The 18732-nt window shown below is 41.8% G+C and overlaps 1 protein-coding gene across 2 annotated transcripts; it reads left to right on the top strand.

Moving 5' to 3' along the window:
* The first annotated feature begins 14 nt into the window (after positions 1–14).
* igsf5b (immunoglobulin superfamily, member 5b) lies at positions 15–18156 on the top strand. Of its 2 annotated transcripts, none has more exons than XM_014162937.2 (9): positions 15–247; positions 948–1027; positions 2319–2630; positions 7623–7922; positions 8367–8504; positions 10346–10370; positions 13147–13235; positions 13550–13620; positions 17162–18156. In XM_014162937.2, exons 2-9 carry the CDS (start codon positions 982–984, stop codon positions 17273–17275), a joined length of 1095 nt encoding a protein of 364 aa, XP_014018412.1. In that variant the 5' UTR covers positions 15–247; positions 948–981; the 3' UTR covers positions 17276–18156. The 2 variants fall into 2 exon arrangements, with proteins under 2 accessions (XP_014018412.1, XP_045559779.1); XM_045703823.1 differs by having other exon boundaries at positions 139–256.
* Positions 18157–18732: the final 576 nt, after the last annotated feature.

Genomic DNA, 18732 nt, shown 5'->3' with positions numbered 1-18732 from the left:
CAATGGCATTGTTCTCACTGGGACTGTGGGAGTGAGTCATGATGTATGTTCGCCGCCATTTGTTCGAGGCAGGGAGTAAAGTTCCCATTCGTCTGTGGTAATGTTTAACAGGCTGGTTTTGGGTGAAATGATAGCTACAGTACACAACCGTCACACAAGAGGAAATAGCAGCAGCATCGTCAATAGTGTTCCTCCGCTCACAGCCTAGGGTGCAGTACCTGTCACAAATCCACAAAGTCATAGTGAGGTAAGTGAGGTAGATACTGTAAAAAATCTGTATTTTGTTCAACAATAAATTCACCCAGTCAACATATTTCTGTGGGATATAGCAGCTCTGTGGTATCTAGCATATACAATAGGAGGACAAAGATTGCATATTACCATAAAGATATAACATAAGGAATGATTTATAGGATATCTTCGATTATTACAAGAATACGGGTTGAGAAGTTGCATCGAGATTACACAATACAAATGTTATAGTACATATCGGTGTGTAGCTCTTCAGTATATTTTTGGGGACTTACTGTACTTATTTTACTGAGATTGTATCTTCTCAAACTATACCATAAGGATTAGAGAACAATTAGAGAACAAACTTTAGGGATGTGTTTTTCTTATCTGAGATAAGTCAATTTATATGAGAAGAACGTACTCTGAAGCGGAAAAACAGCTTGAATCACCTTGATTTATTTTTGGTACATTTAATCAGAGGTAGTTGATGTTTATATTTGAATGACAAATTCATTACACAAAAGAAATTCTGTTTTTCCTGCCAATTTAGAAAAGAAAGCGATCAAGATTACTGCCTTTGACTGCCAACATGGTGTGCATGAATGTATCTGTAACACACTGCCACATCCAATTCTGTAATGAATGAAGGTTTACCATCAACACATGTTCATTAATGTCGTTTTTATCTCACTCTCTTGTCTCTGTCATTTCAGCTTGGAACAATGGCTTGACTGTTTTCTGGAAAGTATGGGCAACCTCATCCCCTTGATACTGCTGGCCTGTGTGGCTCAGGGTGAGACTGTCATACCAACAAGGGCTCCACTTGGGTTAGATTCTTATATCAGAAGCCAGTAATTTGCCTGTGTATCCCCCCCCACCACAATGTGCTTGATCATTGAACCCCTTGATATTAAACCCACAGGCACACTAATTAACTTCCTAATGATATATGTGCTCTGCATAATTCATTTCCTCAAAATGGCGGTGTTTCTTGTTAGTTGGAGGATATAGTGGTCAGGGACAAGAGTGTCACTGAATCCCATCTCAAATTAGAGCATGAAAATGTTCATTACTTCATTCATTCTCCCATAAAAGTATGAGCTATATAAGCTGCCCTAGATATTTCTCAGACCTAATTTCCCAAATGGATACATCATTTATGACTCCACACAGACCCTATCAGCTAACACAGTTAGCACTGCACAAACAACTTATACGTCACCCAGATTATTTGGAATTGAGCATATTATTTAATATTCCAAAATTGCACCAGACCCATTAATATTTTCCCCTTTACACCTCCCTTTATCAATGGAATCAAGTTGGGATGCACCACTGAAATTCAATTGGTGGATGACTTTTCTAAAGAAGGAGAGTAATGTAAATGCCTCACAGCAGAGCTTCTCTCCTCACAGACTATACAGTCTATCTATTCTTAATCAGGTACACGGTCTTGTTGGCTATTAAATCTAACATGGCACTTCAGCTGTTAATGTGTTTGTTTACCCATCCCAGCGCAGTGCTACTTATAGAGCGCACATCCGTTGCCTGCTGCTGCTATGGGCCCTAGTTTACACTGTCCTTTTTGTCTGTACTTTACTCTGTAAATCCTGGTTGCCCGAGCCAAATCCTGCTTGCCATCTGGATAGTTCGGCACAGATTTAGAGTTGCTCTCCTCATTTGGACCCACTGGTTTAACATGTTTGTCTGGAGCTGACAAGCATGTGACTAATGTTTTACCTCTGTCTGCATTCAAAAGATGTATATGCAAATGTGGGGTAAGAAAGATAGAGATACGCTTGAGTAGGTCACATTTCAAAAGTCTTCTTGAGTCAGTTTTACGCAATGCTTTTTCGAGGATGAATCTTAGTCAGATCGTGCTTGTTTCTAACAGCCTCACAATCAACCGAGACAGTCACACCTCATATACCATATCAGAGAGTGATTCAGTGGGATTCAAACACTGAAATGTGTCATTGGTTTCCATTATAACTCAATCATGATTTTATCACAACACCCCAATGTCACCCACATTCCCCGACCACCATGCTTCTGACGCCCATGTCTCTGTCTGTCCCTGTTAGTGTTGAATTCCCAGACGCAGCTGAAGCCCAGAACCATCACTTTGCTGCGAGGTGACACGGCCCGGCTGATCTGCAGCACGGCTGAGCCCTGGCAGGTGATGGTGTGGATCCTCAACAGTGGCTCTGTGTTGACCATCTCTGCCCAGTACGGTATTCTCTCAAACAACCCCAATGTGAACGCCATTAACTGCTCCACCAGTCAGCTCTCCATCTGGGAATTTACACTGAATAGAGTCCAGCGCAGCCACCAGGGACAGGTGACCTGTGACCTCCAAAACATCCAGAGGCTAACTGCCGATCTGTTTGTTCAAGGTTTGTGTGCTTTTCTCATTCGGCTGTCCTTGAGGTGGCTGCCTACTGGCTGGCTGACAGTATTCAGTATGGCAGAGAAACAAAGGAGCCACAGTTACTGTACTGCAAAGGTTTTTCAAGAGAGGATTTCAAAAGGCAGCTGTGAAGTGAGATTTTAGTTTGTTATGGATTCTCTCTCTCTCTCTCTCTCTCTCTCTCTCTCTCTCTCTCTCTCTCTCTCTCTCTCTGTCTCTCTCTCCTTGTCTCTCACACATGTATGCACACTCACGTGTACATGGCCATACACACACAAAGAAAACAAAACAGATTTTGAAAACAATGTCAACGCCACTCGGGGGCTCTCAGTGCACTACAGTGCACTACAGTACCTGGTTCGAATCCAGGCTGAATCACATCCGGCCGTGATTGGGAGTCCCAAAGGGTAGCGCACAATTGGCCCAGCGTCGTCTGGGTTTGGCCGGGGTAGGCCATCATTGTAAATAAGAATTTGACTTGCCTAGTTAAATAAAGGTTAAATAAAAAAAATGAAAGAAGGATGAATTTAACCTTGACTAGGAGAAGAAAAGCAGAATAAACAAAAAGTTGAACCTTATCCTTGATGATGCCACCCACACACTCCTAGAGACAAAAACTCAATGTATTCCTAAGTCATACTGGCTTGTTGTTTTAATTGAAAGCTTTTGTTTGAACTTGTTTGGGGTTTCATGCGTGAGGCAGATTTTCTCTAGTTTTTCTCACAGCTGCTGATTTGGTTGTTGGGCATCGATCCAGGTGTATATCAATGGAGGGAATTCATTTGGGGCCTGTCTCAGAGGAAGACTGCTGCATTAGCTGTTTTGATGGGCTGTATGACATTGTTGGAGTGTGTGGGATGGAAATCGATTGGGCCAGTTATAAATACAGGGTGGAGGGCACTCTCCTGAGCGCCAGTTATAATAGGTGTCACTGCAGTACCTGGTTCGAATCCAGGCTGCATCACATCCGGCTGTGATTGGGAGTCCCATAGGGCGGTGCACAATTGGCCCACCGTCGTCCGGGTTTGGCCGGGGTAGGCCGTCATTGTAAATAAGAATTTGTTCTTAAGTGACATGCCTAGTTAAATAAAGGTTCCATTTTTTTATATATATAATTATACACCAGCCAGGATTTAGTCTGTCATCCCTCACCTGATACGCCCTCCTTCTATCCCTGTATTCCTCTATTGATCTATCCTTCTTTTGCTGTTTCCCTCTATCCCTATTTCCCTTTTCCCCCTCTATCTCTCTTTCCATATGTTTCTCCATCACTGTTTCTCGACTTGTTAATGCCGATTAAGGGAGCCCCCCGCACCTCTCTGATTCAGAGGGGTTGGGTTAAATGCGGAAGACACATTTTGATTGAAAGCATTCAGTTGTACAACTGACCAGGTATCCCCTTTCCCTTTTCCCCTCTCTCCCTGTTTCCCTCTATCTCGTTTCATATTTCCCTCTATCCCTCTCTCCCTGTTTCCCTCTATCTTGTTTCATATTTCCCTCTATCCCTCTCTCCCTGTTTCCCTCTATCTCGTTTCATATTTCCCTCTATCCCTCTCTCCCTGTTTCCCTCTATCTCGTTTCATATTTCCCTCTATCCCTCTGTCCCTTTTGCCCTCTATCTCTCTTTTCCCGTTTCCCTCTATCTCTCTATTCCTGCTTCCTCTATCTCTCTTTTCCTGCTTCCTCTATCTCTCTCTCTTTTCCCCCTCTTCCTTTATCCCTGTATCCATTATTTTTTTCCATTAGGAGGATTTAAACCACTGTTATCTTCTAAGTTATAAGGGTGGTGTTTCACATAATGGATTTCCTAGACAGGCATGGTTTCCAAAGTATCACTGTCTGTGCTTTGAACTATTGGTTATCTTGTTCAGATATATTATGTTGATATATTTGGAGCAAGTTCATGAATGACTGAAAATACTCTTCTTGAACTTTTGTTTGGATCTTGAGGATATTACTGTTTTCCTTTTTGTTATTCAATTTCTTATCGTTGATGCAGTGCTTTGCGCCACTGTAACCTCAGTGCATTTCTCTGATTTCAAGTATGCAGATAAACTGTTCCACAAGGGCGAAGGTGTGGAGAGATTGAGTAACACAAATATTGATAGTGTTCAAAAGTCAGGGCAGGATAAGAATCAGAGGTCCTCCTCAGATTTTGATGAAATTGTTATTTCTCCAAGCCAAAAGTATTCCAGTGAATCATCTCCGAGAGTTTTCTGGGGATGCCCTGCATGGAAAAGAATTCCCACAGAGAATACTCAGCCAGAAATGAAGAAAGATGAAGAATGATTACAACCCGTACATTGGGCCAGGATTCACCAGAACTGATAACCTGGTATGGACAGTAGCAATGCTAGGAGGTGTTGCTGATATCTCCTCTACATTTTTCACAAGTCCTATAATCTTATAATAATCTCCATTCATATTGGAAAGTTGGACCAAAGACAAATGGGTCATAAACAAGAAAAGCTGTGAAATTAATAATTCATTTTGCGATAAAAACATAAATATTGTATTAATGATGTTTACTCTGCAACGTTTTAGCATAAAAATGAATGAGATGGTTATGATGATGATATGTAAAAAACAAACAAAAAAAAGATGATGATGACATTACACAATACAAGATATTCAGATATTCCCCTTTCCTCTCTCATTATTCAGCTAATTTCGCCCTGCTGCAAACTGAGAGCTCAGCTAAAAGCCAGAGCAAAGTCATCCATGCAAAAAGGAGGGAACAAAGCAATGACCCATTGCCTTCAATATATTACAGGATTCCTCCTTTATTGCCAATGCTACACATTATAACTGACATACACTGAGTATACCAAACAGTAGGAACACCTTCCGAATATTGAGTTGGACACACCCTTTTGCCATCAGAACAGCTTCAATTAATTTGGGCATGGACTCTACAAGGTATAGAAAGAGTTCCACGGGGATGCTGGCCCATGTTGACTCCAACGCTTCCCACAGTTATGTCAAGTTAGCTGGATGTCCTTTGGGTGGTGGACCATTCTTGATACACATGGGAAACTGTTGAGCGTGAAAAAACCCAACAGTGTTGCAGTTCTTGACACAAACCGGTGTGCCTGGCACCTACTACCATGCCCCGTTCAAAGGCACTTAAATATTTTGTCTTGCCCATTCACCTTCTAAATGGCACACATAAACAATCCATGTCTCCTCCCCTTCATCTACACTGATTTTAAGTGGATTTACAAGTGACATCAAGAGGGATCATAGCTTTCACCTGGATTCACCTGGTCAGTCTATGTCATAGAAGGAGCAGGTGTTCTTAATGTTTTATATACTCAGTGTATGTAACCACTACCCATTAACAATAGTGCATGGTGGATCAAGCCCTCCAGTGTGGATGCAGAGGATCTCAGAGACTTTGAATTAATTGTGCATCTAAGTGTTTTCCAGTTACCAGTCAGCAATTCTGCTGGTGATTTGTGGCCTGTTGGTCCAAATATACCATCGGAGGAGAGCCACAAATCTACACTGGAGACTGGCCCTTTGCTCTCCTCAGCCCTCCGTTCTAATTGTCCAATATGAATGTGATGTAAACACGCCCACACAGAACGTATACACACATACTGCTTGCAGACACACAAACAAACACACACATACATGAACGTACACACATACATGAACGTACACACGCACGTGTACACGCACACACACACACACACACACACACACACACACACACACACACACACACACACACACACACACACACACACACACGCAGACACACACATTTTCTCTTGAACAAATCAATATGTCTGTATGTGGTTGATATAATATCAACAGAATGTGCTGTAAGGGCTAGAGCCGAGGATGAGGCCACTGGTGTAAATCAGAGACGAGTGAGTATGCCTTTGGTGATTGGCTGTTCATCAGAATAAATTCACTCACAGACACACAGACACACATACAAACACATGCATAACCACTAGTGCTGTTGGAACATACAATACTGCTAATCCGAGCAGAAAGTGCCCATACTTCTTCCAGATTAAATGCTGTCCCTCAGAGTTGCAATTTCCCTGCCGAGGGCCCTATTGAAAAAACCCAGCATCTTCTCAGGGAACAGTCACCAAGCCTGTCTAAGATGGCTAGGCTTACTGTGATTAACAAACCTTATGAAACCTTATTTCAGAGATCACTTAGATTGGAATGATGGGAGAGGAGCCTCATGTTGTGAGAGACTGACTATCTTTCTTCAAATGTATCAATCTTCCATCCATAATTAGTTGCAGTAGTTTATGGAAGTGAGATGCTGCTTTCTTCTTCTGATCCCCATTACTTATTGCACTGCTGAGATTCCTTTTACAGCCTTTCCAATAGGGGAGGCGGTGTAATCAAAGTTACACATCAACTTACAGTATATGACACCAAATCAAATATGAAAATGCAGCCTATGACAAACGGGGGAGCCGTCATTGCGCACAAAACATTGAGAGCTTTGATCCTGAATCAACATAGACATGTAATTCGGTTAGACAAAGCGACAAAGTGTCAGTAATTATCTGTCTATCTATAGCAATTCTCTGCTGCGCCGTCTGCCTTTCACTCTGCCAGACAATAGACTTCACAGACGATCTCGCCCAGTCTAAGTGGCTTATTTGGTTGCCAGTGTATGAGAGGGGGAAAGAGGCATTCTCCCATCAGCCAATTGAGACCTCGAGACACACGATCAATCATTTAGGAAGAGTAAGAAGCCTCTATAAGTGAGCAGGTCAATTGCGATCGGAGAATCCCTATCAGTCTCAGGATACACTTGTCATGCATACAGTATACACGCAGACAGAGTACTGCACACAGCGCCTTCCTGTAATCCATAAACATGTGACCAAACCTGATAAATACCACACACTCTTGCAAAATAGCACAATGGACTTGAATGACCTGTTAAACTGTAAAAAATACATACATTATCCTAAAACATTTACAATTTTCTTTCCAGAGAGGGGTAATGTGGCCATCACAGGGGGGAACGTGACTGTGCTGAAGGGGGAAGAGATCCTGTTCCGGTGTCTGGCTGTAGGCTGGTACCCAGAGCCTAGTCTGACTTGGCTGGTGAATGGCAGAGAGGTGGACCAGGGTCAGTACAACATCAGCACTGAAAGGCCTGTTGATGCGGATGGGCTCTACAACCTGACCAGTGACCTCAGTGTCCAGGCAGCAGAGAGCTCTCATGTGGAGTGCCTAGCCTCTGTCTCTGCCCTCCCCACGCCCGAGGCCAGCAGTGTACGTCTGACTGTGGGTGAGAAACATAAACGCTCTCTCTCGCTCTCACTCTTTCTCTCTACTCTGAGCTGGGGTTTGTCTATGTCCACATATTCATCAGTGAAAGCAGACGGTGGGGAGTTGTTATTGGTGATGAGAGAAATTACAAGAAAGGCATTGCAGGATAGACACGAGGCTTTTATCACCATTAAAGTGGAGCAAAGTGTTCCCAATCTCTCTGAAGTCATCCTACATAAATAGAGTATTGGGAGCTGCAGGATTTGCTGCGTTCACTGAGTTTCCCCTCTGTGGTTTGGGTAGTCTTGAAATACATTCAATAGCGTAAACAAAAGACAAGGCACTCTCCCTGCCACAATCACAGCAAACCCTGATAATAGTCTACTGATTAAAATATTAATTGAAGAATGCAAATTTTCAGCTTCTTTGGGACTAAACCTCATAAATGACCTTATTTTTTTAGTTGCAGAGGTGGGGGTGGAGAATGTATGCGACGACTGCGCTGTTCTAATCGCAGTAACAGCCTCCGTGTCCGCCGTGCTCCTGCTCCTGCTGCTAAGCATCTGCATTGTCCTCTGTTACAGACGGAGGAGAAGAGCAAGTAAGCACCTTTCTTTTCTTTTTATACGGCTCAGTGAAAAATGTCCAACCCCCCCCACCCGCTCAGGAACAATGATTAAAGTATAATAAAGGAGTTAGGCTGTCACACGTAGTGATTCTGCAGTGTGCCCCACGCCTGCATCGGCAAGGTCATGGGTTTTTGAACCCATACAGAACTTCAACTGTCAGCAGAATGCTCCAGATCTAAAGTGCTGGCTTTGGCCTAACCCCCCACCTGTCCATAAAACACAGGAGCACTACCATGGAGAGATAGTTGTCCAGGAGAGACACACTGGACACAGCACCTCCTGGTGATCACTCTATGGAAATGCAGTTATTCTGTCACTAAGTAACACAGGTAGACAGACTCATGAATATGGGTGAGAATTACATTAGGCAGGAGTTAGCCAATCATATTTTGTTTATTTTTCATTTGCTAGGTTGAATAATCTGAGAGTTATGTCAATCATCAAACAGACTTATGATCTGGTGTTACATATACCAAGACTGATTCATAATGGCTCTAATAGGGGTCACAATCCACAAACATGCCTCTGAAGTGACCCCCAAAAATCTTCAACTTCCTACCCCTGGGATTAATGTCTTTCTGGGTTACCAGCAACCAGTGAATAGAAGGTTTAGTGATTCTTTGGCGGCTGTAGGAGTAGAGATGGTTGGTGAGGAGTTTCTGGAGAGCCATCTCAGAGGTGATCGTTGTTGTGGGCGACGAGGCGGCCATCTGGCTGTTGTGTGAGATAACAAAACTTGCCCCTGAGTCATACATTAGCCTGCTCTAATCCCTGTAACTGATTTCAGACCACTGCAAATCAGGTCCATTATTTGGCAGTTGTAGGATGATCTTAATAAGGCAGGTGTGCCCTCTTAAGTACATTTACAGTATTCACCCAATAGTCTGATATCTTTTCACTGTCCTTGATTTGGTCCAGTTCCTTTCCCGCCGCTTTCCTTATTGTAAATCTCAGGGAGCAAAGCCTCAAATCAACATAATCAGGAATTTTCACATTTAAGAAAATGGCATGGCTCCAATCAGTCCTGCTCCCTGAACTAATGCAACACACTTGAAAAGTAATGTATGCATTGCAATTATTCAGACAGAATGTGGATGAAATATATTCACCTTAATAACTTTGAACAGTGTGGGTTTAAAACAATAAAGGCCGAGGCAATTTATCCTCCGGTAAAAGAATCTGGTTTATCCTTTTCCTGGGCCGGCACCATCTGTACCGCCATTGTTATAGGATTGTTTCGGCTCTGGCCATGACCTTGGGCTAAGAAAGGTAATGATGCTGTGTGATAATATTCATTAACAATCAGCTCAGGCTTTCACTCTAACATTTCTAAAGTGACCTCAGGCTACAGTGAGTGTGTGCTGGCCCAAAACGAGTGAACGCTGCATTTACAGCTGTCATACACTCTTAGAAAAAAAAAGATGCTATCTAGAACTTTAAAGGGTTCTTTGGCTGTCCCTATAGAAGAACCATTTGAAGAACCCTTTTTGGTTGCAGGTAGAACCCTTTCTTCATGGAACCCAAAAATGTTCTACCTGAAAGCAAAAAGGGTTTTTACCTGGAACCAAAAAGGCTTCTCATATTGGTACAGCTGAAGAACCCTTTTGGAACATTTTTTTCTAAGAATGTATTTTGGAGCTTCAGACACTGAGCAAACTAAATGATGTCGTGGTCTATGAAACCACATGCAAGCTCAGGATTACTGTATTGGTCTAGATTGAGCATTGAGACAGTGAAAATCCTGTATGATAGCCATAATGTAAGATCACATAAGATCATGACATGTATTTTTCTGTATTTGATTGTCTTTCAGAATCAAGCCTACCGGAGGCAATAAGGTGAGAGTTTGATGCTCTTTGTGCCATTATTTCTAACCTCTCAACCTGCTTGTTAATGTGGGACTATACAGTGTTTGAAACGGTACAGATCTTTATTTTTATTGGCGAGAGCTGACGAATGAAGATCCAGGATCAAATGTGGCTACTTTCAAGGATGTGACTAACCATCCATAAAACGATTTATGGAAAACATTTGTGAGAGGGAACTAATACAGTCTCATCCTATTGATACAAAATTCCATTAGTCCTTTACACAAGTTACTGCTGGGACTCAGCATAAATCAGTAAATAAGTCTACCCAAAGGCATGTATTTATATGGCTCTGAGTCTACCTTGTGTCTGAGAAGAGACTGGGATTTTATATACTACAAAAAAATAAAGTGAACACTTAAACAACACAATGTAACTCCAAGTCAATCACACTTCTGTGAAATCAAACTGTCCACTTAGGAAGCAACACTGATTGACAATAAATTTCACATGCTGTTGTGCAAATGGAATAGACATCAGGTGGAAATTATAGGCAATTAGCAAGACACCCCCAATAAAGGAGTGGTTCTGCAGGTGGTGCCCACAGACCACTTCTCAGTTCCTATGCTTCCTGGCTGATGTTTTGGTCACTTTTGAATGCTGGCGGTGCTTTCACTCTAGTGGTAGCATGAGACGGAGTCTACAACCCACACAAGTGGCTCAGGTAGTGCAGCTCATCCAGGATGGCACATCAATGCGAGCTGTGGCAAAAAGGTTTGCTGTGTCTGTCAGCGTAGTGTCCAGAGCATGGAGGCGCTACCAGGAGACAGGCCAGTACATCAGGAGACGTGGAGGAGGCCGTAGGAGGGCAACAACCCAGCAGCAGGACCACTACCTCCACCTTTGTGCAAGGAGGAGCACTGCCAGAGCCCTGCAAAATGACCTCCAGCAGGCCACAAATGTGCATGTGTCTGCTCAAACGGTCAGAAACAGACTCCATGAGGGTGGTATGAGGGCCCGACGTCCACAGGTGGGGGTTGTGCTTACAGCCCAACACCGTGCAGGACGTTTGGCATTTGCCAGAGAACACCAAGATTGGCAAATTCGCCACTGGCGCCCTGTGCTCTTCACAGATGAAAGCAGGTTCACACTGAGCACATGTGACAGACGTGACAGAGTCTGGAGACGCCGTGGAGAACGTTCTGCTGCCTGCAACATCCTCCAGCATGACCGGTTTGGCGGTGGGTCAGTCATGGTGTGGGGTGGCATTTCTTTGGGGGGCCGCACAGCACTCCATGTGCTCGCCAGAGGTAGCCTGACTGCCATTAGGTACCGAGATGAGATCCTCAGACCCCTTGTGAGACCATATGCTGGTGCGGTTGGCCCTGGGTTCCTCCTAATGCAAGACAATGCTAGACCTTATGTGGCTGGAGTGTGTCAGCAGTTCCTGCAAGAGGAAGGCATTGATGCTATGGACTGGCCCGCCCGTTCCCCAGACCTGAATCCAATTGAGCACATCTGGGACATCATGTCTCGCTCCATCCACCAAAGCCACGTTGCACCACAGACTGTCCAGGAGTTGGCGGATGCTTTAGTCCAGGTCTGGGAGGAGATCCCTCAGGAGACCATCCGCCACCTCATCAGGAGCATGCCCAGGCATTGTAGGGAGGTCATACAGGCACGTGGAGGCCACACACTCTACTGAGCCTCATTTTGACTTGTTTTAAGGACATTACATCAAAGTTGGATCAGCCTGTAGTGTGGTTTTCCACTTGAATTTTGAGTGTGACTCCAAATCCAGACCTCCATGGGTTGATAAATTGGATTTCCATTGATTATATTTGTGTGTGATTTTGTTGTCTGCACATTCAACTATGTAAACAAAAAACTATTTAATAAGATTATTTCATTCATTCAGATCTAGGATGTGTTATTTTAGTGTTCCCTTTATTTTTTTGAGCAGTGTAGTTCATTAAATAAAGAATTGAGAATAATTTGGAACATTAGATGGTTATTAGATTATAACATCAACATTAAGACTGGAACTCTAGTTTACTCAAAAATATCCACATGGCAGTCAATGAAACAGAAAACAATACATACACAATAACACATTCAAGTTGAACTCACAAGTGAAACTCATGACAATATGTACATTCAGGAGACTCAAATTAATTTGCATAGGTATGGAATGTGCGACGCCCTGGCCTGTGGAATTGAAAGCAGATGTATACTGTTGGTGGAGCTGACACTTGTCTTCGGCAGGCAGGTAATCAGTCTCTGAACGGGGACTTGAAGCCCAGGCACAGTTTCTCTCTTCTCTCATGAAGTGAGGGCATATGCCGTGCCAAGGATGATTCTGCAAGCATGCTTCTGTATTCGCTCAAGTTTGATTTGATTTGAGTTGGTCAGAGAGGGCTTGAGTCAAGGAGCTGTGCCAAACTGGTGCGGCATACTCTAGGGAGGGTCAAACATAGCTAGTAGATTTGTCAGCAGTTTTAATGTCCCTAATGATACCATTTTACTATTGAAGCAGTGAACACGCTGACAGAAGAGTTGTTAAGTCTAAATAAATTGAATAATGATAATGGCTTTCTTTTTTCATAGGTATCAGCAGATTTCAATGGGGAAATAAACACTAAAGCCTGTACACTGCAGTCACAAGAGAAGACAATTTATAGTACCAACATAAAGCTCACAAAACTGTTGCTTCTTTCAAGGTTACACCATTTTCCTGCTGTAGGAGACAGAGATCTGTAGGAATAGGTCATATTTTCCTTTGGGCTTTTCCTCTTGGTTTCCACAGGATAGACGAATCAAAGAGCGGGAGAAGCGCCGTTGCCGAGGCGACCGGGGGGGAGGTCAACCTGGGATACACCACAGAGGGCCACTCAGGTGAGAGTCAGGGTGACAAATACCCCTGTTCCTCATTAGGACACATTATCTTCAACATCTAATGAGATTAGTGAGGTAGGTAGGCATAGAAAATCAGAATGGATAAGCTATTCTATTTTATCTGTGATTTTTAGAATTTGTTAGAAGTATTATAGGCTACTAACAGCATTAGAGGCTATAATTGATTATGATGTAATAATAACGCCATGTTCTATGTTGGAGCCGCTGTACTATACTTCTTCCCCTGAGCATAGTGTGGTAATGTGAAATGGTCAGAGGGGATGTCAGGTAAACGCCTGTTTCTCACTCCACAGACGCTGGCCGCAGTGACCTCATCGTCACTGGGGAAACCCACAGCCAGATGAACTCCATCAGCGCTCACAAGGTAAGGAGAGGGAGAGAGGGCAACTTACTGCAGCTGAATAATGCAGAGTCAGTCTCCATACTGCAGCCGGAGTCCCTGACACCTCCCAGGCTCTCACATTGACGGGGACTGCAGGGACTGCCCAGATTGTCCTCCCCTGGCCGGAGGACAGTTAACTTTTAATGGCTGCATGGCATCCTATTCGCTATAGAATGCACTAGTTTTGACCAGGGCCCATGATTCACTCATAATACACACACTGTACTGTATATGATAACAGGCTAACTAACTGACTGTACTGTATATGATAACAGGCTAACTAACTGACTGTACTGTATATGATAACAGGCTAACTGACTGTACTGTATATGATAACAGGCTAACTAACTGACTGTTCTGTATATGATAACAGGCTAACTAACTGACTGTTCTGTATATGATAACAGGCTAACTAACTGACTGTACTGTATATGATAACAGGCTAACTAACTGACTGTACTGTATATGATAACAGGCTAACTAACTGACTGATCTGTATATGATAACAGGCTAACTAACTGACTGTTCTGTATATGATAACAGGCTAACTGACTGACTGTTCTGTATATAACAGGCTAACTAACTGACTGTACTGTATATGATAACAGGCTAACTAACTGACTGTACTGTATATGATAACAGGCTAACTGACTGACTGTACTGTATATGATAACAGGCTAACTGACTGACTGTACTGTATATGATAACAGGCTAACTAACTGACTGTACTGTATATGATAACAGGCTAACTGACTGACTGTACTGTATATGATAACAGGCTAACTAACTGACTGTACTGTATATGATAACAGGCTAACTAACTGACTGTACTGTATTTGATAACAGGCTAACTAACTGACTGTACTGTATATGATAACAGACTAACTAACTGACTGTACTGTATATGATAACAGGCTAACTAACTGACTGTTCTGTATATGATAACAGGCTAACTAACTGACTGTACTGTATATGATAACAGGCTAACTAACTGACTGTACTGTATATGATAACAGGCTAACTAACTGACTGTTCTGTATATGATAACAGGCTAACTGACTGTACTGTATATGATAACAGGCTAACTGACTGTACTGTATATGATAACAGGCTAACTAACTGCCTGTACTGTATATGATAACAGGCTAACTAACTGACTGTTCTGTATATGATAACAGGCTAACTGACTGACTGTACTGTATATGATAACAGGCTAACTAACTGACTGTACTGTATATGATAACAGGCTAACTAACTGACTGTTCTGTATATGATAACAGGCTAACTAACTGACTGTACTGTATATGATAACAGGCTAACTGACTGTACTGTATATGATAACAGGCTAACTAACTGACTGTACTGTATATGATAACAGGCTAACTAACTGACTGTTCTGTATATGATAACAGGCTAACTAACTGACTGTACTGTATATGATAACAGGCTAACTGACTGTACTGTATATGATAACAGGCTAACTAACTGACTTTCTGTATATGATAACAGGCTAACTAACTGACTGTTCTGTATATGATAACAGGCTAACTAACTGACTGTACTGTATATGATAACAGGCTAACTAACTGACTGTACTGTATATGATAACAGGCTAACTAACTGACTGTTCTGTATATGATAGCAGGCTAACTAACTGACTGTTCTGTATATGATAACAGGCTAACTAACTGACTGTACTGTATATGATAACAGGCTAACTAACTGACTGTACTGTATATGATAACAGGCTAACTAACTGACTGTACTGTATATGATAACAGGCTAACTAACTGACTGTACTGTATATGATAACAGGCTAACTGACTGACTGTTATGTATATGATAACAGGCTAACTAACTGACTGTTCTGTATATGATAACAGGCTAACTGACTGACTGTACTGTATATGATAACAGGCTAACTAACTGACTGTACTGTATATGATAACAGGCTAACTAACTGACTGTACTGTATATGATAACAGGCTAACTGACTGACTGTACTGTATTTGATAACAGGCTAACTAACTGACTGTACTGTATATGATAACAGGCTAACTGACTGACTGTACTGTATATGATAACAGGCTAACTAACTGACTGTACTGTATATGATAACAGGCTAACTAACTGACTGTACTGTATATGATAACAGGCTAACTAACTGACTGTACTGTATATGATAACAGGCTAACTAACTGACTGTACTGTATATGATAACAGGCTAACTAACTGACTGTTCTGTATATGATAACAGGCTAACTGACTGTACTGTATATGATAACAGGCTAACTAACTGACTGTTCTGTATATGATAACAGGCTAACTAACTGACTGTACTGTATATGATAACAGGCTAACTAACTGACTGTACTGTATATGATAACAGGCTAACTAACTGACTGTTCTGTATATGATAACAGGCTAACTAACTGACTGTTCTGTATATGAAAACAGGCTAACTGACTGACTGTACTGTATATGATAACAGGCTAACTGACTGTACTGTATATGATAACAGGCTAACTGACTCACTGTTCTGTATATGATAACAGGCTAACTAACTGACTGTTCTGTATATGATAACAGGCTAACTAACTGACTGTTCTGTATATGATAACAGGCTAACTAACTGACTGTACTGTATATGATAACAGGCTAACTAACTGACTGTTCTGTATATGAAAACAGGCTAACTGACTGTCTGTACTGTATATGATAACAGGCTAACTGACTGTACTGTATATGATAACAGGCTAACTGACTCACTGTTCTGTATATGATAACAGGCTAACTAACTGACTGTTCTGTATATGATAACAGGCTAACTAACTGACTGTTCTGTATATGATAACAGGCTAACTAACTGACTGTACTGTATATGATAACAGCCTAACTAACTGACTGTACTGTATATGATAACAGGCTAACTAACTGACTGTACTGTATATGATAACAGGCTAACTGACTGTACTGTATATGATAACAGGCTAACTAACTGACTGTTCTGTATATGATAACAGGCTAACTAACTGACTGTACTGTATATGATAACAGGCTAACTAACTGACTGTACTGTATATGATAACAGGCTAACTAACTGACTGTACTGTATATGATAACAGGCTAACTGACTGACTGTACTGTATATGATAACAGGCTAACTAACTGACTGTACTGTATATGATAACAGGCTAACTGACTGACTGTACTGTATATGATAACAGGCCTACTGACTGTTCAAAATGTAGATTAAAGTTAGTCAATAATATATTGGATATTAGTTAATCAATGTTGATGAGCCAATGGAGCTTCTTAGATGGTTTTATAAAGATAGTTAAGAAATAACACCAGTAACTGATATGAATATTGATCAAAGGAATGTTCAGAGTTGTTGCATGATCAGTAATGGTGATGGGAGAACGATATGGCAACCACACTCTCCTTGCCTTGTCCTTCAAGTAGCTTTGCACAAGGTCAAAAGTTCAACTGTCACAAAATATTGACATTTTCTATATTCCAGATCCCAGATGTTGTCTCTTCCAGTAACTTCTCGCTAACCAACAGTCAGAGTAATGCCTCAACTGACCACTATGGAGATGGCTCCAAGACTGTCAGAAGAATAACTACGGTGTGATTATCGTATGGGGTCCAAACAAGCTATGCTGGATATTTCTGTTACATTAGTGTAACATTGCCAATTATGCTACACAACATGCTTTTCATTAAATGTATCACACTTTATTGTACATACTGTAGGTATATTCACTTCATGTAAACTTTTTTTTACATTTTTGTACTGTCAATGCATATTGAGGATACCTAATCCCATGGAATTAACTCTCACCACATTGTTTTTGGGATCACACAGACCAAGGCATCAGATTACTTACTCTCTCATACGTTCTCACTCACATATTCTTCCCAGGTTTTAGGAGGAGTTAACAACTATCCACCAGCTATAGTGATATGGATTAAGAAACCCAATAGCCTGGACCCCACTGAGTCATGGGTTCATCATTGAGATCTGTTGTGTAAACCTATGTTAATCCTCCTGTCAACAGTTACATGGCCAACTCACCATCATCACAATGCTCAGCTAGGTTTCACATTTTCATAGGTGACAGGGTTCGGAAAAGATAAAGCATGGGACAATTTTCGGTGATATAGTGGCATGGTTTCAAGACCTCCTTGTAAGTAGATGTTATTCCGGCAAATACATGGGTCTGTATTGACCAATCATCACAATGGTCAATGATAAGGCCTGGGAAGTGAGTGACAGCAGGTGTTCTAGTGGCATTTTCCTCCAGTTGAGGTGTTATAGGATAGGGATACCTTCCTGTGTTCATTGATGAATGATGCCAACATTAATAATGTATGCCATCCCTTCCTGTGAAAATGGATACAAGTGACTTTCAACAAAAAGGAAGACAAAAATAGCTTTTTATTACATGAGATATGTAAACTTTCTCTTCAAAAGCTGCCTATGATATAAAAAATAAACCATGTCCTATATTATTTGAGAGGAAAGATATGTTACGCAATACGACCATGCTGGATGGAACTCAAGGGATTCAATAATGTATGTATTCAATACACACTACTGGCATTAATAGGAAGACCATTCACTGTCTCCATCTACCCCTGAATAGAGTTAAGCAACCAAGGAGCAACCAAACCCCAGTTAACTTGCAGAGCCACAGTGTTTGGTCAGTCATTGTCCCTCACAAAGGCGGAACCAGGTTGTCATAATATGTTTCATCTGAAAGAGCCATTTTCACCAACAATAGCTAGTCCGAGAACCTTGTTCCCCCCTCTTCCCTTTTCTTCATAGAATCATTTTGACAGCTACGTAATCCAATATGTGTCAGCACCTCTCCCCTCGCCTCCTTATATCTCTAACTCAATGAATTCCCTTTTCAGTAGAGGAAACGGCTACAACAGCCATGGAAAAGCTAGGAGTGGTATGCTGCTGCTGCTCCTGTGAGAGAGAGGCTCAGCAATACTTTGGAATGTGGATATTCTTACAGAAGGGATGATATCACATTTGCATTTTATAATGGTAAAGGAGAATAGTCGCGAGTGGCAGAGGTA

The sequence above is a fragment of the Salmo salar genome, chromosome ssa20 (assembly GCF_905237065.1).
Source record: "Salmo salar chromosome ssa20, Ssal_v3.1, whole genome shotgun sequence".
NCBI lineage: Eukaryota > Metazoa > Chordata > Actinopteri > Salmoniformes > Salmonidae > Salmo > Salmo salar.
The sequence above is the reverse complement of the archived record's forward strand: the minus strand, read 5'-3'. Positions and strand labels throughout refer to the sequence as shown.

Coding starts and splice junctions, on each gene's coding strand:
- igsf5b (XM_014162937.2), top strand. CDS start 982: ATGGGCAACCTCATCCCCTTGATACTGCTGGCCTGTGTGGCTCAGG. Junction 7,923..8,366: donor CAGTGTACGTCTGACTGTGG/GTGAGAAACATA, acceptor TTATTTTTTTAG/TTGCAGAGGTGGGGGTGGAG. Junction 8,505..10,345: donor CAGACGGAGGAGAAGAGCAA/GTAAGCACCTTT, acceptor ATTGTCTTTCAG/AATCAAGCCTACCGGAGGCA.